General features: G+C 40.8%; 2 protein-coding genes across 4 annotated transcripts in view; one reads left to right on the forward strand and one right to left on the reverse strand.

Moving 5' to 3' along the window:
- kdm6bb (lysine (K)-specific demethylase 6B, b) overlaps positions 1–12,188 on the reverse strand; it is a 29,125-nt gene extending 16,937 nt beyond the window's left edge. For 2 of the 3 annotated variants that reach the window (XR_004500797.2, XM_033611420.2), the window contains exons 1-9: positions 12,037–12,181; positions 9,639–9,771; positions 5,404–5,442; positions 4,233–4,356; positions 2,243–2,299; positions 1,803–2,022; positions 1,452–1,685; positions 1,165–1,320; positions 791–1,075 (exon numbers count right to left, since the gene is read on the reverse strand). Coding sequence is in view for 2 of the 3 variants with exons in the window: in XM_033611420.2 (XP_033467311.2) it covers positions 791–1,075; positions 1,165–1,320; positions 1,452–1,685; positions 1,803–2,022; positions 2,243–2,299; positions 4,233–4,351 (1,071 nt within the window). In the remaining variant the exon portion in view is untranslated. Of the gene's footprint in view, positions 1–790; positions 1,076–1,164; positions 1,321–1,451; positions 1,686–1,802; positions 2,023–2,242; positions 2,300–4,232; positions 4,357–5,403; positions 5,443–9,638; positions 9,772–12,036 lie in introns of all 3 variants that reach the window. The other variant, XM_033611439.2, reaches the window with a different exon arrangement.
- A 7,241-nt stretch (positions 12,189–19,429) lies between these two features.
- On the forward strand, positions 19,430–21,986 carry LOC117270222 (endonuclease domain-containing 1 protein). Its single transcript, XM_033647754.2, has 2 exons — positions 19,430–19,790; positions 20,055–21,986. The coding sequence occupies exons 1-2, from the start codon at positions 19,488–19,490 to the stop codon at positions 20,661–20,663; spliced, it is 912 nt and encodes a 303-aa protein (XP_033503645.2). The 5' UTR covers positions 19,430–19,487; the 3' UTR covers positions 20,664–21,986.
- The last annotated feature ends 2,808 nt before the right edge of the window (positions 21,987–24,794 follow it).

Genomic DNA, 24,794 nt, shown 5'->3' on the forward strand with positions numbered 1-24,794 from the left:
TAATAGTAGCAACTTAGGCTTGGCATAAACAGCTTTTAAGTTTTTTATCTCCATATACACTGTACTAAAATTTAAATGCAACACTTTTATTTTTTGCTCTGAGAACCGCACTCAATAGATACATCTCTCTCAAACTTTGTTCACAAATTTGTTAAAATCTGTGTCAGTGAGCACTTCTCCTTCTCCAACATACGTAATCCATCCACCTGACAGGTGTGGTATATCAAGATGCTGAATAAGCATTGCTGCACAGGTGTGCCTTTGAATTGTCACAATAGCCACTTTTACACTGTCTGTTCAAGGTGGGAATATTGCTACGTTATGCAGCCTCACCATTAAGAATATAAGGCACAACCACGGAATGGGGGGGTACATCCAGACTGGCTGGACGTACAGCCAAATTCTCAGAAATGACATTGAAGATATCATTATGGTAGTGAAAGGAACATTCAGTTCATGGACAACTGCTCTAGTGGACATTCCGGCAGTCAGCATGCCAATGACATGTTCCCTCAAAACTTGTGACATCTGTGGCATTGTATAGTGTAATCAAACTGCACATTTTAGAGTGGCCTTTTATTGTGACCATCCCGAGGCACACCTGTGTAGTAATGATGCTGTGACAAATTTGTGAACAAAATTTGAGAGCAGTAAGTCTTTTGTCTGCATAAAATAGTTCTCTGATCTACAAATTTTTGTTCAGTGCACTTGATTATTTAGGCCATATTGATTTGGATACAGAATATCACACACTGATCATATTTATGCTATTTAAATGTTTGCTTCTTACTGTGCTTTGTTTGTGGTGATGGCTCCATGAGTCCTTTTCCTCATGAGAGTGTAGCGGAAGGTTGTGCTGTAGGGCCCTAGGATGGCCTGTGTGCCGTTGATTGTGGTAATGATGGTTTTGGTGGCTGTAAGGCACACGGTTGTGGTCTGCTGGTGAAGACGAGATTTTCCGGTCGACCTTCCCCCTGCTTCCATGATGCTGCGGTCTGCTGCCACAACTCTGGTTTAGAGCCGCTAGGTGACTGTTACTGAAGCCATGTCCTCCAGCTCGCAGTTTAGAGGTCTCCTACAAATGTCATAACCAGGGATGGAAATCAACGGTGAACCAAATGTTTGATCAGATTAATTATTTTGGTGCTGATTATAGAAGCTCACCTGTTGCTGTGTTGTTGAGGTCCTGTGGTCAGAGTGGTGGCAATGACCCGCCCTGTCATTAAGAGGCTTCCAGTCGTCTTGGTTGCAGCGGTGGTGGCGAGGTGGTGATTGGGCGTGGGCAAGTAAAGGTAAATGCCTTGATCCAGGATGAGATGACTGAACAGAGAAGCAGAAACATCCTGTCACACTAGATGGGATTTTACCAACGGGTGGTGCTATTGCACAGAAATGAAGGGCCAGATAAACAGGCTGTATTTAACAAAGGAATCAGAGTCAACAAACTTTACCTGATCAGGGCCAGAGTCTCTTCTTCTCTTGGCTAGACACTCTTCCCTAGGGGGTGGAGGTGGACTGTGCTGGTGCAGTTGGTCCCGCCGCTGGTGGAGGGCTGACCGTTTCCAGGCCCCTTGTCTGTTGTTTATCATTCTGTTAGGAAAGCTCCTGCGGTAGTCTGAGGGGGCCCATCTCTCCGGCGGGGACTGGAGGTCTCTGTTGTTGCGATGCAGTCGTAGACCCCCACGCTAACAGACAAAAAAGAGAAAAAAGGACATAAAGAATCAAATGATGACACATCTCTAGTTCCATCAACAATATGAACTCCTTTGGAAGTAACATTGCTTCAGATCAGCAGGTCTCACCACAGAGCTGCTGACATTGTTGTCCCAGTTTCCATAGCGCTCCCCTGGTCCTGTTAGATAGCCGTTGTTGGTGCCAGCTCGGTTGTGGAATGAGCGTGTGGAGTTGTGGTGCCAGTTCTGGGCCTCAAACGGCTGCTCTTTACTATCCCAGAGACGTAGAGGCTGTCTGTGCCCCTTAGAGATCCCCTTATCCTGGACATGGTTGACTGTTCTCTCCCCCCTGAGAAACAGACCAACTGAACTAAGCAACAACTATCGAGAACTGTTCAAAACAATGATGCCATAGCATGACAGGTACAAATTGGACTTTACACACCAAGTAAATATTCATATCCATGATGGAATCAGAACTAGCAAAGCTGGCTAAAAAAAAATCTGAAAATAAAGAAAATAAATTCAATAAATAAGTTGCAAAATGATATTTCTACTGTTTTACTCACCTATTATAAAGACGATTTGATGGTGGATGATGTGATTGATTGCGCCCTCCTTGGCATCTGTTGTGACAAAAACATACAGAAACTCTATAGTGTCTCAAGGCTATGATGCAGCTGAGAGTTTAAAACATACAGCCCATAAGAGCATATGGCTACAAGTCAGGTTAAACCAGGTGAACCAGACTTCTCTTTGCCAGTGTTTGCTTTATATGTGCACACTTCCCTTAAATGTCATGGTATTCTCTGTTGATGATTACAGCACGTATAAATGAGATGTTACTTCAGGAGCATTTCTTATTAGTGGTGTTCATTTTATTTCTTATGAGGTAAAAACAGTCTCTTTTGTAGCAATTAACTTAGTTATTTGCATAGCTGGATATTAAAGCGTTTTTGGTTGAAGGATCACATAACCCCATGCAGACTATTATATTGTCATTGTTACCATATCAAATACATTTAACAACAGCAAAACTAAATCAAAACATCTGCTTACAAACTCTCACACAACCCATGCAGTATAATCCAAGGTGATGCCCTGTGGCCCCAAAAAACCCTTTCCTATTGACTTACAATAGACAAAAAACTGTCTGTAATTCAGTGGATAATTTTTTTTGAGGATTACAACCTGTGCAAAATAACTAATTTCACTTTTTTTGAGTTATTTCCATTTTATAAGGGGCAGTTGAACCATTTTGGCTTCATGTGCCACTGAGCCACTTTCATAGAAATGAACAGGAATCTAGTTCTCTTTATTCATCTATTGTTTTCATTACTAAGGTTTTAGCCAATATGCATGTGCCTGGGAAGTACTGAGGGTATGACTGGATAAATAAGACTTGGATTACACTGTACGAGCTGTGTGAGACTTTGTACATGGATGTTTTGATTTAGTTTTGCTGTTGTTAATGTGGACCCCGTTTACTTCAATTCATCAGGAACGCTCAGCTTTTTTGGATTCTCTGTTCACTGTGCAGGCAAGTGCAAGTTTTCCCCATGAATTCAAGATAACATGTATTAAGTTTTTTATGTATAAATGATCATTTTGAGGATGAAGTATTCCTTTAAAATCAAAACATGCTTAGTGAAGTCTTGAATTTAACCTTGAAAGGAGGATTGTGACTTTATTTTTCAGCTGGATTGGATTACTTTTTGGTACTGTTTTTTGAACATTACATTTTTAAGTGCAAGTTGCTCAGGACAAAACCTGTCAGTGCCATATTTTTTAAATATAATTTATTGTTTACAGTTTAGTGTTCGTGTCACACCTCTTTATCAGACTCACAATTATTACTATTGCCAAACCACATAGCTGCAGACACAATCATATTCATCAGAGCCACGCTCAGCTGCTGCAGCTGAATAGTCAGATTGAGGCTTCTCTCAGCTGAAGAACTTATAGTTTCATTCAGCAGAGTCCTTCTTGTTTAAACTGCAGATGGGCTCCCGCTCACAGCTGCAGCTGGAGTAAGAGCTTTTCATGAATATGCTCATCACAGTTCAGTTAATCAGTCAGTCCCTTAAAGTGGTGCTTATCTCGAATCAGCCCAGACAACAAAGTCTGAAGTCCCACCTGCTGCAGTGACCCTTGCTGGGGAAGTTCAAGCCTCAAGTTGTGCCACTATCCAATCCCACCGACTTTCAATTATTGTCAGGAAGGCTTCGGACAACTCTTTCCCCCAACACTCTAGGCTTTAAAGGCATTTCTAGTGTATCTGCTCTCTAAAGAGTTACAGCCAACAATATCCACTTTGACTCCTCTGAAGCTTGGTGTAGTCTTATTGGAGGTCTTGGCTGGTGTTCACGAATAAAAATCATGATGTATGATCAGTGAATAAAGGAAAACTATATAGTACAGTTAGTACATAAGAGGTTATATCCACTGCATGTGAAATGACATGTGTACTCCTGTGAATATACCACTGTTCTTTTAGAACTTAAAGATAACACTATAGAAACACTAAGTGTGTGTGAGTGTTGTGACGGCGCTGCTGACCTTTCTGTGTGGCTCCAGGGGTGACCATTTACAGGAGCCCATTGTCCTCTGTTAGGTCCTCCAGCTGGATAGGAGTCCCATGTGTTACGGCCAGAGTACAGCTCTGCTGGGTGATACATGCAGCCTGAAACACAAATGATGTTTATTGCGTATGGTGTTATGATTTTAGGTAAATAAATAAATTAATGAACAAATGAATAAATATGATATGTCATGCCAATGTCAACCACTCCCATCTTAGCTTATGTAATGGCAATGACCAGCGTTCTCCACTGAAGCTTTAGTTCCTTAATGCTTATTAAGAGGACTGCTTTATTCACTCATTTATTATTTGAAAAAGGCCTACAGGTTTACGCTGTAATCACAGCCCAGTCACCAGAGGAAAATGTTGCCATTGCACATTTCTGCAAATCACAAATGTGTTACATTTGTATGTTTCATTCGTATCATGTCAACGTTTCTTAAGTGACGTTCTGATTACATGTCTGTGAGCTGACTTGGACGGTGGATGGTGTGACACCTTGGTGAAATGCCCACCAAGCTGCAGACCACTATTCAAGAATATCTAACAACAAAACTGGTTGGTTTTTTAATGATCTGTTGCTGTTTTACTAGCAGGAATAGTGCAACAAAATGAGTGGGTATTTTTTACTGAAACATTGCTGCATTTGCTGGTGGAATAGTGCTGGAATAGTGCTGTCGTTTTCATGCCTAAACATAACCATAACTACAGCATTTTAGAAACGGACAGACATATAAAGATTCAATGTATCCCCTGCATAATGGATGACAAATCTAACGCATCTGTGGTTTGCGGAAATGTACAATGCCAACATCCATTCTGGTAATTGAGTTGGTAATCCAGTAGAGTAAAACCCAGTTCCAGCAGCAGCTGAACACTGGCGAAAAATACTACACTCACACATAGATATATTTGGAGGTTGGTGACACTACAAAGCGTGACATCTGAACTAACGGCTGAGCTTTGTTCTCACACTCAGTGCAGCTGATAATAACCTACACCTTTACACAAATGCTTTAAGGCAGTAAGTACTACTGTGATACTATAAAATGCTACTGTGGCTGTGCATGTTTGCATGTAAACAGCCATAAATACACACATGCACACTCACACACATCCACAAAGTACAGAGATAGAAACAGTGGTTACCAGTCTTGGTCTGTGTTTCGGAGGCCCTCCACTTCACACCTGACAGCAGAGAAACATCAATGTCTATACAACCATTGCTTTTGTTCTGGCACCAAGTGTCATTTAGTGTATCTAGTACATTTTGTTTCCTCATGCTGTATTTTCTGCTGCACTGTATCTGTTCAGCGGTCCTATCATCAGTTAGCCAGAGCTGCATTGTGCATTCAGCCTCTCTCTAATCACTGCTGCCCAGCAGACACCACAGCTAATGGCCATCCAATGATACAAAAAAAAACATGGCACTAAGACGAAAGGCCATGGCAACCCCACTTTCAGAACAAAGAAAAGCAGAGAGGCAAAAACAGGGCAGGCTGTTGTAGTATTTTCCTCAGCCTACACTAAAAGCCCTGATTCTTTATTTCTCTGACAGGACTCAAAGCAACAGTACCCATCTTCCACCCTGTCTCACAGTTCATCATCATCCTCTGCTGGTTCAGTAGACCTTTGCTTCTTCTTTTCATTCGCCTCAACTTCCACAGGCACAGTGAGCTCTGGAGGTCAGGTGTTTGGCTGCTTGTGTCTCAACAGAATTTCAAGTCATTCACTTACTGTCCAATCGCAATTTCTAACCCTTATTCTCCTCTAGATATTCTGCATATTTCCATTTTTATTGTTTTTTTTTCCCTTTGATTAAAATAAAACTGTTGAATATAGTCATTTATTTGACCATGGGGCAGAAAAAAAGGTCATACTGTCTCCACTGCTGCTACCAAACACTTCAGCAGAGTTTGATGATGTGTTGAAATGAGCTGACCTTGTAAAGATCAACTATGCATGCTGAAGAGAGCATTGCTGCACTACTGATAGGTTGCACCTCTATATGCATTTCCGACAGCTATTTATAAATACTATGACGAGCTGCTGTGCAACATTTTACCACTTCCCTTTGTGGTGCATTTTACAAGTTTGTTCCATACAGCTTTTTTGGTAGTAAGACTGTAGTAAGCAGATGTGTAACAACCTTTCTGTGAGCGCTGAGTGAGCTAAGTGAGCAGCCTCTTCAAGAGTCCATTTCCTAGCAGTTGCTAGAGCAACTGAAGCCAGACTGCTGTGGCTTTAGGCCTTTTAAAGTCAATTTATTTTCAGAGTAGAAAGAAGACACAAAAGGCCTTTATGTACATACAATGTTCACCGCTAAGATAAACGATGACTGCATGCCTTTATCCTAACATGCACTGTATACCACTAGTTGCTAGATAAAGCTGTACAATGGACACAGCATGTCTGGTTATATGTCTGGTTATATCCACACTAATCCTCACATCACCTCCTGTTCCACTAAAATCTGCTTTTTGACAGACCAGCTTTCTGAGCTTCTCCGCTAACTGAAATAACCTCTTCATCATTTGCATCAAAGCTTTCTTTGCTTGGGATCTTGATTGTGTAACTTTATGCTAAGACTCGCCTGTTTGTGGCCCAGAATGGCACCTCTTGTGTCACATCACCGTCACTGGGTGCTTAATTCTTGTTTCACTGTTTGTGTTACAACATTTTCAGACACAAGTGTTGCAATTTTCCCATCTCTTCGACAAATAAAGGCGCTTTATCAGGTTTTAACCCTGAGCCTGCTGGTATTTGAGCAACATTACACAGACAGTGGATAAACCATCTGCTGTGGACCCTCCCTGTTGCACACTGCTGGGACACACTGTTAGTACAGTACAGTACGGTGTTGTAGGGGGAGCTTTCAGTCAGCAGCAGCTTAAATTTGACTCCACACAACAATGGCTCTGTGCTTCCTATATTAAATCCATCTGTGCAGGGTTAATTTGAGACATCTGGAATTTAGCTCTGAGGCCAAATGATGTCATGTGCAAAAGGGGTTAAGTTGCTGTCGTTGGGTTTACACTCTGCTTCGCAGTGAGGTAAGTTTAAGAGAAAAACATGCAATGCAAAAAGTATAGTATAAGAGTGTGTTTAAAAGTGTGTTAAATGTGACAATGTTACAATTTTGTCCTTGGCTTTGTTTTTGCATGATGCTTTGCAAAATGAGAAAAGAAGAGGACCCTTTATGCTCATTTTCAGGTTCTGTTTTTAAGGTTTCTAGTAGAACATGTTCACAGGCTTTAATGGTCAAAAAACACTTTATTTTCCTCATACTATCTGTGCTACACCAGCATTGGCCCTTTGTGAGTCCCTCTGTTTTAGCACCTGTCTTTTCAAAACCCCTTTCAAATCCCCAATGCTAGCATGTAGCTAAATCTACATTTGCAGTGTACTTGCAGCAGGGGAGTAACTGTAACGGAGAATAGCGCAACTTTCTATCAAGAAAAAATCCAAATAAAAGCTTCTAAACACAACTGGACATGTTCCAGCAGGAATATGATCCAAAATTGTGAAGAAATTCTCAACAGCGCCAACTAAGTTTACATGTTTCCCTGAAGTTAGCAAGTAGCTACATGTACATTAGCAGTGTATTTGCAGACAGGAAATAGGAGCAACTGAGCTGATGTCACAGTGACGACACATAGTTGCTGTTGGGCAAAAAACAAAGGCAGCACAAAGGACAATACTATTTGAACCTGCTCAGAACACAAACAAATACAAGATCAGCACTGTAACCATCGTGCAATCTTGTGTGCTAATACAGTGTACAAATAGATGGGAGATGGGTAGCAGAATACTGTGGCACAGATGTCCTCCTAAACATCACCATGAAAGAAAATACACATGGGTATCAGCTGTGAAAAGAAAAACCTGGACACTGAGAGCTGATGATTGTATTTGCGGTAACATACACATTTCATTGCAAGTAACGTCAGCTTGCAAATGAACCACAATCAACATCAATCATTTTCTTTAAAGTGAAAATTTGAGATGTCTTTATCAATGACATTGGTCTGTGTTGTTGAGTAAAGCTGGATGCAAAAATGTTAAGCTGGTTAAAGTTGCCAGAAAACTGTGCAATAATTTTAATAATGTCTTACATTAGTATGCACAACCTGGCCAGCTTAGTCTGTGGATCTCACTAATGTTAAATTTTATAGGAAGCCATTACATAACTTATCGTTAGACAGCTATCTGGCAACACTAGCTCGCTTAAAATGTCTGCAGCCAACTAACGTTATAGATGTAAAACATCTTAAATTTTCCCTTTAAAGTAAAAAATCACTTTAATGTGAGTTAATTCTTATTAATTTGTTGGCTGATGTAACTTACCTGAAATAAAATGTGTACTGCAAATACGATCATCTAATCCTGGTGTCCAGTTCTACCTTTTCACAGCTATATTTTCTTGTGTAATGTTACAGACAAGGTTCAAATAGTATCGTCGTTAGCGCTGCCTGTATTTTACCCAAAAGCAACTACACATCATTTCCTTAAAGTGTGGGTCAATCATTCTTTTGCCAATCAGTTTATTTTTTCAATCTGTGCAGCACAACAGCTTGCCATGTCACCCGCTATTTTGTTAGCGCTATTTTCTGTGTGACGAGAATGATGCTCTTGCTAAGCAGTGTGATGCATGCTCGTTTGTTCAAAAACACCTGTGGATGCACTTAATGCTGTGGAAAATCTTTAATAAAAGCTTCAAAGCACAAACGAGCATATTCCAACAGGTATATGATCCAAAATCAGGGAGGATTTTACAATATCAGCAACCAAGTTTACATTTTTTACTTGATGTTAGCATGTAGCCTCCTGTAGCAGTGTAGGCTACATAATGTAAACACTTGCGTGCAGTAGCATGCCTGGAACAGATGACCATGTGGAGAAATCCGGCACACTATGATGTCATACTGTAGCCAGAGTACAAAAAACTGTTGGAACATAGTGTTCAGAACAGGAGGAAACCTGAGCTTTTTGCTCAGAAGGGATACTTCTATACACGTTTAAGTAAACTTTGGCCACATTAAAAATTATCATTCTTTACTGTGACACTATATGTAAGGCACAAAATAGGTCCCCTTAAATGCGTTATACTAGTGGGTAATCAGTTGACACCTGCTGGTGGGTTAAACTTCCTGTCTGCACCCTTCAGTCTGCTTCCTCCCCCCCTCTTGTTGTCACCAAGGAAACCCCAGTCATCTCTCTGTCACCACAGACGGATAGCCATGCATCCATCCATGTCTCTGCTGAAACCCTCTATTTGGCTGTCTAACCTCTCACAATCCCAACAATCCTTTCTGCTAAGTGTAGATTTGAGACATGTACTTGTGTGTGCGTTTGTGCACGTGCATCTCTGTCACCAGTCTTACCTTGCAACAAGCACTGAAAGAAAAGGGGGAGGGGACAGAATCTGGTCCAAATTCGATGATGCTGTCAGTCAGGAATAGCAGAACAGCAGACCCGTGCGGTCTCCGATCCCTTTAAATAGACATCCTCCACTAGCTGGCAAACACACAGACACACATAGTAGTGGGAGTGAGGAAATGCCATAGTCAGTTGGTGCACAGATGTACAAGACAGGAAGGTTTTATTGTCTCAAATCGAGGGCAGCATCTCTCCTCCATTAGTGCCATTCTCTTCCTTTCTATCTATTGTCTCTCATTTCCTACAACACTTGCTTTCACACACATTTGCACTGTTGCAAACCTGACCCTCTGGAGACAAAGGAGGAGAATGAAATGAGATGGGAGAGGAAGGATGGGCCAGTAACCTCTGACAGGCTGACAGGCTTTCTTTTTTCCCGTCTTTCCTCTTCATGGCCCTGCCCTTTGCTACCTTCACTACTTGTTTCAACAAGGCTCCTTTTCTTCCTTGATACCCAATATCCCAGCCTCTTCCTTTCTCTTTCAGGCTATGTGTATGGCTCTGCCTATGCCTCACCCTCCCTTTTCTCTACATGCTGTGTCCCTTGTATCCCTGGCAACCGATGATATCATTTAGTCCAGAGCTGGGAGCAAGGCCTCCAGCAAGGAGGGGAGCGATTGCATGTGAGTGTGAGAGGGGGGTGAAATGGTGGAAGTCCATAGGATTGAATGTATACTTCCACATTTCTATCCTCTGTTCTCTCTTCAGATGTCTGCAACCTTTAGCTGCCCTATCTGCTGAATGAAAATATTCACTGTTTAGTAGAACACTGCTGCAAATACACTCCAATTTGTGTCCTCATTTGGACGAACCAACAGTGTGTCACATTCTTGCATACCTCACACTCTGCTGCTTGCTAGCTGCAGTGAACCACTGCAGATGTGCATCTCTTGCTGAGACTTTCTGCGTGCATGTGTGTGTGTGTGTGTGTGTGTGTGTGTGTAAGTAGTAAGGATAGTGATCCTATACCATAAAAGGAAGGATGGGCTGCAGCAGACCAGGCCTGTCTCTGGTGGCTCCTAGCAAACACCAGGAGCAGAGACATGGAGAGAGAACAGATGGAGACAACGTGCAGACAGACAGACAGACAGACAACACAGACAGACAGACAGACAGACAGACAGACACTGGACAGACAGCTCTCCCTGAGCACATGCACATATATGATTTTATTGGATTCAGGCCTGAAAATAGCGTCACGATCACAGAGACAGAACGTACAGTATGAGCCGAATATCAATCACATTTCTAAAAATAACATCCCCGCAGCCCCGCTTCCCTCGGCTCTATCCCCTTCTCCCTCTCTGTAACAGCAGCTTCTCCTGGTGTATGCTCCATAAAGCACAGCCCCTCTGAGGGGTACTGGAATGTACCAAGGCAAGGTCAAGAACAAGAAAGAGGGGTGTCTTTTGCAAACAATGCAAAAACTGTACAGCTTTTTCTGAACAAAGACAATGAGGCAGGTTAACAGGTTTGAAAACGGCACTGGATGCACATGTGCGAGTGAGTGTCAGACAGCTGGCTGGTGCGAGGAATGGTAACCTAGAATCGCACATCCAGGTGGTTACCTAAGCCGGCAATCACATAGACTGGAAGCATACATTGGGTTCATGGTGTACTTTGGACAGTAACCCCTGTTACCTTTGTTTATTCTATTTTAAACAAAAGTGTGTAAAATATTTGACACAATTATTTGATAAAAACCCAACAAAGCCAAAAGCGCTCAGCAGGTCTGAGCTGAACTTTCAGCGGAGCCGAGTACTTCTGTGACACAGTTTAGACATGACTGTAAATGAACATTAATCATCACACTTGGTGACACTGTAGCCTCTTTACTACTGTACACCTCCCACATACACACACACACACACACACACACACACACACACACACACACACACTGATATTCAACAGTTAAATGTTCCACAGAGCTGAGTGTAACCGCAACAGTCTCCCTTCACTACATTCATCATTTCACATTTCTGCTCCTGCACTGTGTCTGCACGTGAGCACTGTACGTGTGCATATATGTGTGTGTGTGCGTGTGAGCTTCATGCATGAATGTGCAGCAGTCTGCAGACACACACACACACACACTGCAGTATGTTCTGCCAAGACAGATTGTTCAGAACAATGACACACAGAGAATACACACAAATGCACACGCACACGCACACACACGCACGCACGCACACACACACACACACACACACACACACACACACACACACAAGAGAAACAGCAATACCAGCTCCCACTTCTTCCACACAGCACAATGCATGTATTGTATTTACACTCAGCCATAAGCAAATAGCACATACAGCTGCTCCTCTGTTCTTTTACCTTTTTCTTTTTCTGTCTTCTCTCTCTTTGGTCCACACACCCCCTCTGCTCCCCTTTTCCTCCCTTTCACTCCTCTCCACCTCGATCCTCTCCTCTGTCTTCTTTCTTCCCCTCTCCTCCTCTTCCTGTTTCCACTCCACTCTCTGATGCTTGGGCTCTCCGAGCAGACCGATCCATGTACCGAGAGCGACGGGGGCGGGCCCAAGAGCTGCCAATCACGGTCGCCAGCCAATGAGAGGGGGGATCTTATCTATCACATTTTGCATCGAGCTGAAAGAGGCAGGACGAGAGGAGAAACAGCAGACAGAGGCATTGGAGGGGCTCTTTATTTCCCTCTTCCTCTGTGTGTGTAGGTGTGTGTATTGCCTATACAATGTGTGTGTGTGTGTGTGTGTGTGTGTGTGTGTGTGAGAGAGTGCAAGTGAGAGTTGGAACGTGGCCAGTACAGTAGAGGAGGTATTTGAAATTTCTCCACAGCTGTAAAAATAATCTTCTGGAGCTCATACAGACATGTTTTTTTGCAGAGTGGTTGACACATTTTCCTCATATAGAAAAAATAGGATATTAATGGCTTCATTAAGGGACTGTACTTTACTTATCAGAGTAGGGGTGGCTGGAGTGTGATGTTTCTTTCTTAAATCATGATCCTCCCCGTAGCTACATGTATTTTATGACCCTCCTTTCACCATAAATAACCATATTTCACCATTTCTTGCCATGATAAATGGTGTGACTTGGGGGATTTTTAAAGAAAACATACCTTTAAAACCCACTTGAGGGTTTTAGTGTTCTGATGATGTTTAAAATAAATACAAAATACACCCATTTAAAGTTGAACGCCCCCTCCCTATGCCAAATCAAAAACACATGTCTCTTCCTAATGTTTAAAAAATGATTTGGAGTGCCTTTGCTGTTTTGCACCACCTCCTTCCCTCTAGTAACTAACAGTCCCTAAAGGGTCACTAGATCATAACACATCAAATTCAAATATATGAACAATGGTATATCCCACTTTTTGTGGCTCATGCTGGAGCTGTTTGCCCAGGTGTCGTTGGATGAATTTGAGTGAAATTGTGACAGAAGGGCTGCGAGTGTTGGCTGAGCTCAAATGTCAAGTGACAGGAGAAGCAGGGGGGAGGTGGGGCTACGGCTCCAGGTTCATGAGGGAGGGCCTACACTTTGTGGCTCGCGATGCAAAACCCCCTCCACTCACCCCCTCTGCTTTTTTTTCTCCACCCATCAGCGACCAATAAAAAGCAGGCAGAGCTGCCGATGCCTGAGTGCACGCTGAGAGGTAGAGACGGAGGCAGCGCTGATGAGGAGCCAGACGAGTGTGAGAGTGAAATGGTGGAAGCAGCCCGCTGACAGGTTTTTTACCTCTCAAGTGCCTTAGCAACAGCCCCCGATCAACCCAAACGCTATTGGTCAATGCGCGAGCCATGTGGGTATTTGGGCCAATCAGAAGGCTTTGGTGCAGAACTAAGAAGGGACAGCTTCATAGGCTGGAATAGCTGCTAAATTGAGCCCCCTGGTGGCTCAGTGAAGGCCCACAAACTGTCTCCTGTAGCTCAGTGTGAAGGAAGCATCTGGTCTGTCTGGAAAGTTACTAGGGAAAAAACAAAAAGCTGTCATGTAATGATACAGCAAATGTTTTACAAAATGCCACCCATGGACTTAGGAAGCAGTTATAGATATAATACTAATGTGAATTTAAGCAAAAGTTATATCGTTAAACACAAATGTAATGTAACAACAATTGAATAAGTAACAAATGTGTTTTTGTTTAACCAATAATTGACTCATATTCTGACAAAATACAGCACTGATAAAACCATATGTTAAACTGATTGACACAAGGCAACATAAACATTAAGAAAGGAAAAGGAAAAACCCAGCGGCCCAAAACTAGAAGATAAAATTTAGTCGACTTAAGAGTGTAGGATTCAGGGGGTTACCTAGGCAGACTAAATATGCTTTCTTTAGTGTATGATTACCTGAAAATAACAGTTGTTATATTTTAGATTAACTTGCTTATATTTACATACCCAGCCAACATTTGTAGGCCTATATGGGGCCCATGTGGGTGGTAAATGGGCTGAAAAATGGGCACTATATGGGTGGGGTTACACAAGTGGGCCCTCACATGGGTTATGCGAGGGCTACCTGGGTACCAAGTGGGAATGGGCCCAAAATGTGCATCTTTCCAATTCCCCACCAATGTGGGGAATTGGCATGGGGCCAATGTGAAACCCGTGGACAGTCTTATACAGGGCCCATTTTCAGTACATTTACAGCCCACATGAACTCCACATACAAATGTTGGGTAGTAAATGGGTCCTTGTACACAGAGTTTGCCATGTTGCACCGCCATGTTTCTACAGTAGCCTGGAACAGACAAACCAAACACTGACTCAAAATAGGGCCATTTGCATTTTTATGTCAGGAACCGTAGTTATTAGCCATTAAACTGCTTTATTCAGTGTTTTTGCTAGTTTTAATGAATTAATTTTAATTCTGTTTGTTTTGGAGAGGAAGAGATCTCTGCACATAATTTCACGCCAGGTAGAAACAGGAGTTAATGCTTGGCACATGGGAGAAGTTTCAGCAGGTTGTATTCTGCAAACCTCACCATTAGATGCCACTAAATCCTACACACTGCTCCTTTAAATGTATAATATATAATTTTCTGCTGTTAGGGATTGCTCCGTCAACACAATGCCAAAAGACAGAGCAATTCTTTCATTGCAGTCAGTTTCCAACTGAGTTTAGGATTCCTTCAGTGTTCATTGTCCAGGAGGTTTTTACTGGTAGCCGAATTATCTGCAGAGGTCTCTTCTTCTCCAAAACAAATAGACCAGGTGATTTAACCCACTAAAACACTGAAAAAAGCAGTTTCATGTTATAGATCAGTGTTTCTCTGATGCTGTTGTTCGGAACAGCAGGGGCTTGAGCTGAGTTGCTTCTATAATGTTAGCTCTGTGTTTCTCTGATAATAACTTCCAGATGTCCGACTTAAAATCCTTCATCCCATTAAAATATATAGGCTAGTAAAAAGTGACCAAGATCTAAAATGTTTATCATAAAAATGTGGCTTGAAACTGGATAAAAAGTAATTTTATGACAGCTTCTTTCATACAACCACAACCCTGATGCATGCGCAAAGTGGATATGAAGCCACTGACAGGCGACAGTGACCAAATGACACAGACCGTGTCCTTGATTAAAATGACAGATTTCTCTGGGTTTAAGCACTGTTGGAAACATTTCAGATCATATAAAAATACAACAAAATATATGATATTAGTTTAGTTGTTTTTAGGCATTTTAATGTGAAAAAGTTACATAATATATTTAATACAAATTCATAAAATGATTCATGTTAAATTCTGAGAAACACTGAGCAGAATTTTCAAAACTGAAAGATATTACTTTAACCTACATAGCAGAAACAACACAATACTGTATAACCTCACTGTACACCTGTCAGTGAAGAGGATCTCTCTGACATAACAACAAAAAGATTCATGCTAAAAAAAACATTAAAAATGACAGTTATGGTGTGTATCACAATTCTTAGTCAACAAACACGACAAATGCTGTTGTTGGATTTTTTTTTTTTTTTTGAGTTTTATCTGTATTTTTATGCATTTATCATCAAGGAAGAGGGAATGGAAACAAGCAACAATCAAGCCTACACTGCCTCTAAGTGGGCGACATGTATTACTGCATGATGACTTCCTGGATTTTGTGCACGTGCAGTACGTGAAGTATCCATATGGCAGCTGGCAGCCATGTGGGTGCTGAAAAATGCAGTAGAATTGGTAAAATATCTTGAGTGTGAATTATATTCAATTGTCATATTATCATTTTTACAATCACTAGCTACTTAGCAGGGTCAATTAATAATTTCATTAATTTGTCATTAAATCATCTAACAGCCTAAAACATACTTACATGTCTAATGGACTTATTCCAGGTCAGCTGGACGTGTCTTTGAACTGACAGGTCATTAAATTTGACTTTTCCACTCCAGTCTGAAAAACATGGAATTGTGGGATATATTATAACAATGTTTATAAAGAACTTTGTATTGAGGATTATAGAAATTTACTCAGAGAAACAAATAAACAGATGAGGGTATGATTTTTGTCTCATATTTAAAATCATACCCTAAAGTGCTGCCCCCATGACTCACATTGATAACCACTGTTTGAACAAATCGTGACCAGTAATTACATTTTCTTCTAAGGTAGTGCTAACATTAAACACAGCAGCAGCAAAATGCTCTCCCTCCTCCACTGATGAAGCAGCGGAGAGCAGCTGAACCGTGACTGCACTTGGTCTGAATTTATAATTCTAATTGGTAAAAATGCTGACAGCTGAAAAATGTCTGTTCACATAACTGCATCATCAGCCCCAGCTACATAAGTTATGATTGTCATAACTCAGGATTAGATCAGAGAGGCAAGCTGGTCCCTCGATGAATAACCACACTCAGTCACTCAAATTGACTTATTAGGGCAGTGAGGGATTGTTGCTCCAGCTAATCTGACAAACAGTTTCCATTTGCATAAGAGCGACTTGAGAAGAGGGCAGTATACTGTAGCTCAGCACCAGACAGCCCATCCATTGATATGCAGCACAGTTTATTTCCTTTATATTTCAGATATTTAGAAAGGTGGTTCCCAGTCTCTTCTGACACAGCCCTGTTACATGAGCTCACATGCTCCTTCATTAACACCGTCCATCAAGTTGTTATGTAACTCTATTGATTATAGAAGTGGATATTGTTATGATACTTATATATAGCACCTTTCAAAACAGTGCTTTACAGTAAAATTAAACACACTAAAATGAACCAAAATGTCATAGTGTCACCAAGATAAAAGATAAACCACAAGAAGGCCAAATCTTAAACCAAGAAAAATGAACAAGAAATAAAAAAAATCAATAAGATAGCAATAAAATAGGCAGACAGCTCATATGAAATCAGGATATGCTTTCTGATCAAAGTATGTTTGTAGGACTGACTTAAATGAAAACAATGAGTGAGACAATCCTATTTCCTCTGACAGGCTGTTCAGAGCATCAGGGTGCTGCTTGCAAAGGCTCAGTCCCCTTTAGTCTTTAGCCAGGACTCTGGAACAGACAAAAAGACCACTGTCCAAGGATCGCAAACCTTGCAAAGTTTCATAAGGGATGAAAGGTCTGAAATATAAATTACAGCCAGGCCGTAAAGAGCCTTAAAGGTAATTAATAAGATCTTACAATCAATCTTAAACAGACAGGTAGCCAATTTAAAGAGGCTAAAACTAGTGTGATGTGATTGTAGTTTATCACCTGCTTTTGGCAAGCTATTTCTAATCTGATTGCCAGAATAAATGTTGGCATTGTGCATATTGGCAAACCACAGATCCGTTAAATTTGTATATTATAGTGGATATGTTGAAACTTCTGTGTTTCCTCACAGTTCAACAACACTGTGGTTAACATGTACTTAGGTTTAGGCACAAAAAACACTTGCCGTGGTCAGGAGCAGATCTTGTTTTGATGGCACAGTCCAAGCTAGAAATGCATCGATGTCTCTGTAAAAACAAAAGCTTTTAGTGGCACTTTCCTGGCAGAAAACACACTGATGACTCACTCAAAACCAACCGCTTGTGTTGTTTGTTGGTCTGCAGCTTGGTAGGTGTTTTGCCTATAGGTGACATGCCATCCACCATCCCCTCCACCTACTGGTGACAGTCAGCTCATAAACTACCTTACTTCAGAAATGTTGATATGATATTATAAAGCATAAAAATGTGTAATGTATCCATGGTTTGCAGAAATGCACAATGCTAACATTTTATTCTGGTGATTGGGCGGCTATTCAAGTGTTTAGTCATTAATTTCAGCTAAGTGTGAATGAGTACTCCGGGGTGTTCAGGTATTCAATATGACGCAAATAAGCATATTTCTTTTTCTCTTCCCTTCCTCTCCCTTTTTGCCCTCGTTATTACTTGAGCTACTCTACAATCTTTCCACCTACCCCCTAGCATGTGAAGACGTGCCCCTGTAGGGTTTGAGAAACCCTGGTTGGGCATCACTAACTGAGATGATAATCCCAGGGCATGTGTAATGACCTCAAGGACAGTGTCAGGACACGTGGCTGATGAGTGGATCAGTCAGTGACCCCTCTGTCAGTGCAACCACCGAGCCACATGGCATGTTGTTATCAAATGATACTTGCAAAGAAAACATCCAAGTGTCCCCTGCAGCACTGGAGAAAGAAAACTGTGCACCCATAAAGATAAAGAATTTGCATAATGTGTCCAAGCTGTCACGAAGGACTCAAGACAAAAAACACTTTGCAGACAGGAAGAGACTTTCAGATGGATTAATTGCTCTGTACACAGTGAGCTGCCAGAATAAGTCAAGCACCCATTTTGGCAGAACATTGAGCCATTTGCTATGAAATAACTCATTCTACTTCATGGGAGATGAAGTTTCTTCAGTTTCAATGGAGCACTGGGTTATTTTCTTATTTTGCTTATTGAAATTCATCATTATCTTCACATTTGGTTTATATACAATTCAGCTTTGTCTTTGATTACTGTGCATGTTTGGTCTCTGTCGCTGTGGCGTAGTTAAACTTTATCTTCACCATTCATGCCGAGCAGCATAGTACCTCTGAAGCATACTGCTCACTGAGGACCTTTTGTTCATTGCTAAAACAGATTAGACAGTTTTGCATTTTACTATGACATTGATAGCACGTCTCTGAATGTCCCATTTCAGTGTCCCTGTATTACATCACCTAACTCTTTGAGAGTGAGTTGTGAGCAGGAAACAAAGGGATCCTGCAAGGCCAAAATGTTTTTGCAGGGGGAAATTATTTTGGCAGGTGGTTTGGATTTAAAGCCTTCAAATTAAAGCCTTCACAAGTTTTTCAGATTAGGTTTGCTGGTCCTGAATAACTCGAGGCATTAAGGTGAATATGTAATGTATGTAATGACATGCTGAAAATTTGACATTTGACAGCATTGTCTGCACCCCCTGGGGACTCAATGATCCAGTAACGTGTTGCCTCATCATTTGATGCCACCATTAGTATAATAGAATGGCCTCTATCTCAAAGGTCAAACCATAACCTCATTAAGAACTCACTGCGGACAAACCTGTCACTTAAGGCCAGAGGAGATGATGGACGCAACCTCACTGGATCCATAAGTTTGTTACAGTAGCTTAACTTAAAAAGAAAAAGAACAACTAACATTTAACACAGCATTCACCAGATTCCTAGGTTAAAGCAATGACCTGAACATCCACGCCCACATGTGTCATGAGGCCAGTCTTGCTCGCACTCTTGCTTTGCATATCTGATTTGTCATAATCATAACTGCAAACCCTCTCTGCCATTGCTTTCCAGAAGCCTCAATATAGCACACACTGAGGAGACAGATCAGACCATGAATTTGTCACCAGCTTCCCTTTTTGTTCCTTTGCTGGGCTGTTTTTTGCCTCTAATGTCAGCAACAGTTGTTCTAGATTTTAATCACGTAGAGAGATGCAAGGACTCCCTGTACATGGGGACACCACCACGCGGGTTCACCGACACCAAACTGAAGAGGATCTGCCAACGTTACGCTGACAGACCTCGCTATGTGACCCTGTACGACCCCCAGAAGCGGATTCCAGTTTACTCAGCTTATACTTTCAAGAAAACAGAAGGAGACAGACGTGTGGACTACCCCTGGATGTATGAGCCACAGGTCAGAGACTTGTCTTTGTGTAGTAGTTCAGGTTTGTTTGTAAAAAATGCTTCATTCATAAAGGATCTCCTATTCATTTTTAACCATTGTTTAACCAGGTAGCTCACAAAAAACTATAAACTCTCTTTCAAAGAGGATGCCAGCTACTGAAATAGCCGATAGGTCTACTCCAGATACAAAGAGGCCTCACAGACATTATTGGCTTTGTATTGTTTCCCAGTATATAAAAAGAACTCTACTCTACATGCTCTTTTGTCTCCCCAGCTGGCAGAAGTTGATGGGAATGGAAACATGCAGCCCTTCCCTACTGGCTACCTCCACATGAAGTTTGAGGACAGCCAGGCAGTCCTGGATGACTACTCTGATGTGGTCTTGTATGAGAGAGGTCACCTGAACCCGGACCAGCACCAGTCCACGCCACACGACCGTGCTGCCACCTACACTCTAACCAACGTGGTCCCAGAGATACGCGAGTTCAACATCGGGCCTTGGCGTGAGTATGAGGAGCGGATCCGGGTCCGCCTCAACAACTTCTGCCGGGGCACGGCCTACATCGTGACCGGAGTGACCACCAGGGGCAACATGATCCGCAGAAACAACCAAGACCGCGTGGCCATCCCCGAAGATGTGTGGTCCGCTTACTGCTGCACTGACTACGACCGGAATGCACCCCACGATGTTCGCATCCGCTTCCCGTCTTATGGAGCCTTGGCCAAAAATGCCAGAGAGGGCAACAGTGTGAACGAGATGCCAGTGCTGGAGCTTGAGATCTTTCTGAAAAATAATCTTGATGTTGACCAGAACCTTCAGCTCTTTTATGACAACTGCGTCTCTCCCTCACCCCTCCCTCTTTACCTCCAACATACTATCTGATAGCTCATCCTACCTTCTGTGTGCACATGGGTTTCTACTTAGGTTCAAGTTAACGTAGATAATGGTAGACATCTGTGCTTTTTTTGTGCTTAAGAGTGATGCAAAAATCAGCCCAATCGCCAGAATAAATGTTAGTATTGTACATTTCTGCAAACTATGGTTATGTAGCCAAATATTACTGTACATTTATGTGTACATTTTTATGTAGTACAGTGGTTCCCAACTGGTGCAGCCCTGGGGTCCAGATTTCTCCTTCGTCATTAGTTCAAGGTCCACACAGTTTAATACATTTAGGGCCATACTTGCGTTTGGCCATGTCATTGAGCTCGTATGCTGTCTCTGTTAAGCGGTTAACCATTAATCACTCATTCTACAGCAGGAAACAGCACTTCAGAATAAAAGCTCTGTGCCAGAAATTCACTGTAGTTAAAAATCAAGTGTGTTTGTACAAACTTGACATGTTTCAGAGTCACATGTGGTCCATTCAGAATAGATCTGCGACCTACTTTTGGACCGCGAGCCACCACTTGGGGCCCACTGATGTAGTAGACACATTGAAACTTTCCTTTCTTTCAACTTTTTACTTTCAACAGTGCTGTGGTTAACGTGTTTAGGTTTAGGCAAAGAGGAAAAGATGTTTTGACTTAAAATACCCGGTTTTGTTGGCACCAATGTCTCCCTAAAAAGTGACCAGTTTTGTTGTTTGTTGGTCTTGAGCAATGGTCTGCAGCCTGATGACCGAAACTCAGCTTATATACATGTAATCAGAGTGTTGCTTTAGAAACGTACAAATGTAACACGTGATTTGCAGAAACATACAATGGCAACATTTTCTTCTGAGGACTGGACTGAAAAAAAATTAGATACTGATTCTCTGTAGTGTTAATCTGAAATCCCTCTTGTAGCTCAGTTATTTTTTTTGGAAAAACAGAATTGGTAATACTCTTAAAAACTTTATTGTAAGAATGTTGTCTTTGATTATCATTTCATTTCATTATCAAAAATAAAAGCATGACACATTTTACAGGAGAACTCTTTTGTTGGAAGAGGGATAACATTATAATACTGCTGTGTTGGAGGTTATGCAAATCAGCTAATTTAATAAAATATCTTCATTTACTGGTCTGTGTTGTGATTGTGTTATTCAGGCTATTATTTACTTTAAATTCATATGAAATGTCGCTGTAGAGCTGTGGTAAGCTTCCTTTCATGATACTCTTGAGCATATGAGTTTGAATGTTGGGTCAGTTATGAAAATTGGATTTGACTTTTATGGCTGTCTGATGGGTTTTAGTGTCTTTAATCATTTAGTAAATCTACTAGTCATAAAAGTCTTTTGAATATAATAAAAAATCCATGGGCAGCTGCGTAACTCGTTGCAGAGTTCTTTAACTTTTAGAAAACCAGCAGGACTTAAAAACCCTTGCAAACTTACCATCTTACTTTTATCATTTAAAAGACAAGAATAATGAGAATAATATTTGGGTATCCAATGAAACATGAAAAATGTTCAAATATTACCTCTGTGAATATCATATCATAAAGGCATATTTGACTTGTCATAATTTAAAAAGTGGTTCTTGGTTTCATGTGATGGCGAAGATATCTTCTTTAAAGGTTTTGAGAGCGACGTTTCTGTTTGCAGTTCTGAAGATGAAGACACTTTTTGAGCTTTTGAGCTGTTAAAGCATCATCAGCCATCATTCCAAAATGAAAGTAAGGGAGTTTTTTTCTTCTTCTTAAAAGAGCCTGGTTTACTTTCAGTCATTTTCTGAGGCAGCAGGCCTTTTCTATCCATCATAGCTGCACACTGCCATCTAGTGACAGAGGAAGAGTACCTTCACTGCTCACAGAGAGACCAACAGAGCATCATTATCTGTAATTAGGTTAAGCACAAAAGAACAATGCTATGAAATTAATGTAAACATCAGTCATCTAAACAACTGTGCTATCTGTTTATGATGAATCTGCTGAACTTATAACAAACATGATTTGGACAGTGCACATCAACCACAAGAGTTATTAGACACAGTGGGATCTAATAACTGGCTTCTTATTGCAGCAATAACTCAAGCCAGTAATTCTAAACCAAAAGTAAGGATTTAATATTTCAGACATGAAAAACTCAAAAAAACAGAAAAGTTTTTGAAAATGGATGCATTGTCTTTTGATAAGCTGAGGTGGTATTACAAGCTCGATAGAAAACATTTCTGTAAATACCTTTCAGCTAAGAAGCCTTGTTAAAGTAAATCAAAATAATAAATAGACCAGACCCCCACACTCATCTTTGAAAAGAATGACGAGAAAGGATAGCTTGAGAAAAGGCCATTTCAGAGTTTTATAATTTGCTGACATCTTACTAAACCAAAAATTCACAGTACAAGTTAAATACCTGGAGGGAAAACCTGCAATCTGAAACTTCGGATGAAGCTTAGGATACAACGTGGGCTGATGCTTATACTAAGTATATAAATACAAGCCTTAAATTCACACAATATAAATGGTTAATGTGAACACGTGTGACACCTGTGGAATTATATCATTATAACAAAAACAAACCAGACATAGGCACAACATGTAGGCCTACAGAAAACAGAGGAACATTGTTTCACTTTATTTGGCAGTGCAGAAAGATTAAAAATTCTGGGAAGAGGTAAGAGTTATAATCAAGATGATAATTTGAAAGCATTTACTGTATAGACCTCAGCTTGCTTTACGCCAAAAAAAAGGATTGCAAGTTTATGGAAAAACATTCACAGACTAAGCACTATTCAATGGATAAGACGGATTTTATCCAGCCTTCCATTAGAAAGGATAACTTACATATTTATATCAACAGCATACATTTGAGAATATATGGAGGCCCTTCACAAATTATGTTGCGGACTTAGATTTATCAGATAATCAAGTGAATATCTAACAATGCAGTTTCTAAGCTTGTATGAATTGTCCTTGTCTATGTTACACTTGTCACATTTTGCATTGACTGCAGTTAAAATACTCCATATTTCTAAAGATTACCATTTACTGACAATGTTATGTAATGTATTATATGAATGTAAAAAGCTATATTTTACGGCATAGAAAATTCAAATAGAAATACTGTGGGAAAAAAAGAGGGTTGCATTGTAAACTTGTGCAAGGTCAGATTTTGCTTTTCCCTCTCTTCCGTAAGGAATTTTTGTACGATAATCAAAATAAATAAAAAAAATAAAAATCTAAATTTTTAATTTAAATAAAAACTTAAATAAATAAAAATTACTAAAACTGTAACTGCAGTCTATTGGTGATACTAAGAATGCAGAAGATGTGATAGAGGGTTAAAAAAAAGATTGATTGATTAGAGTGCTGACCGTGACATTGTAGAGGAAGAGAAGGGTGCAACATTCAGACAGCAGAATGTGTTTACTCAGGAGTGATAACACAGAATGTAGCCCTATCTGTGGCCAAAAATAAATATTCAATTATTTCCACATCAGGGCTTGTATGAATGGAAAGCTGTGCATTAGCACAAATGCTTCATCCAACAGCAACAGTGCATCAGTCTGCTCCAGTATATTTGCCATAATATTGATTTATTGTGTACAGCAGCTGAGTAAACACAGATCAGAGGACAGTTCCCTTCATAGAACTTGTGCTGTTATTTTAAGCTTTGAAATTCAAATCCTCTGAATAACTTGAAGACCTCATGGAGTGAAAGTCACAACTCAAGTCTGTGTGAATTAGAAAATGAAATCATGTGAAGCTGAGCATTAGGAGGATACATTTTATAGGAAGTGCTAGCTATATGCTAAAAAGCAACAACCACAGCCTACTTGAAAAAGTCACCTTTTTAGGATTTCCTCAAAGCCTTAACTTACCCACTAATACAGAAACAAACACCATGGTTCTGTCTCTAAGCAGTCACATCACTTTCATCTCAATAAAATAAAATAATCATAATAATAAAAACATCACTCCTGTCAAGCGCCAATGATCAATATTTTAAATACTGTCAGTCTGTCAAATAACAGCATGTGAGAGGAGTCGCTCGCAGTGACAGATGCAAAAAAATAACCAGCCAACTCTACAGAGCTACACAGCTTTTAGTGTCAGGGATACTCAACCTGCTTTGACTGGGGGCTACCTATG

The sequence above is a fragment of the Epinephelus lanceolatus genome, chromosome 11 (genome assembly GCF_041903045.1).
Source record: "Epinephelus lanceolatus isolate andai-2023 chromosome 11, ASM4190304v1, whole genome shotgun sequence".
Classification (NCBI taxonomy): Eukaryota; Metazoa; Chordata; class Actinopteri; order Perciformes; family Serranidae; genus Epinephelus; species Epinephelus lanceolatus.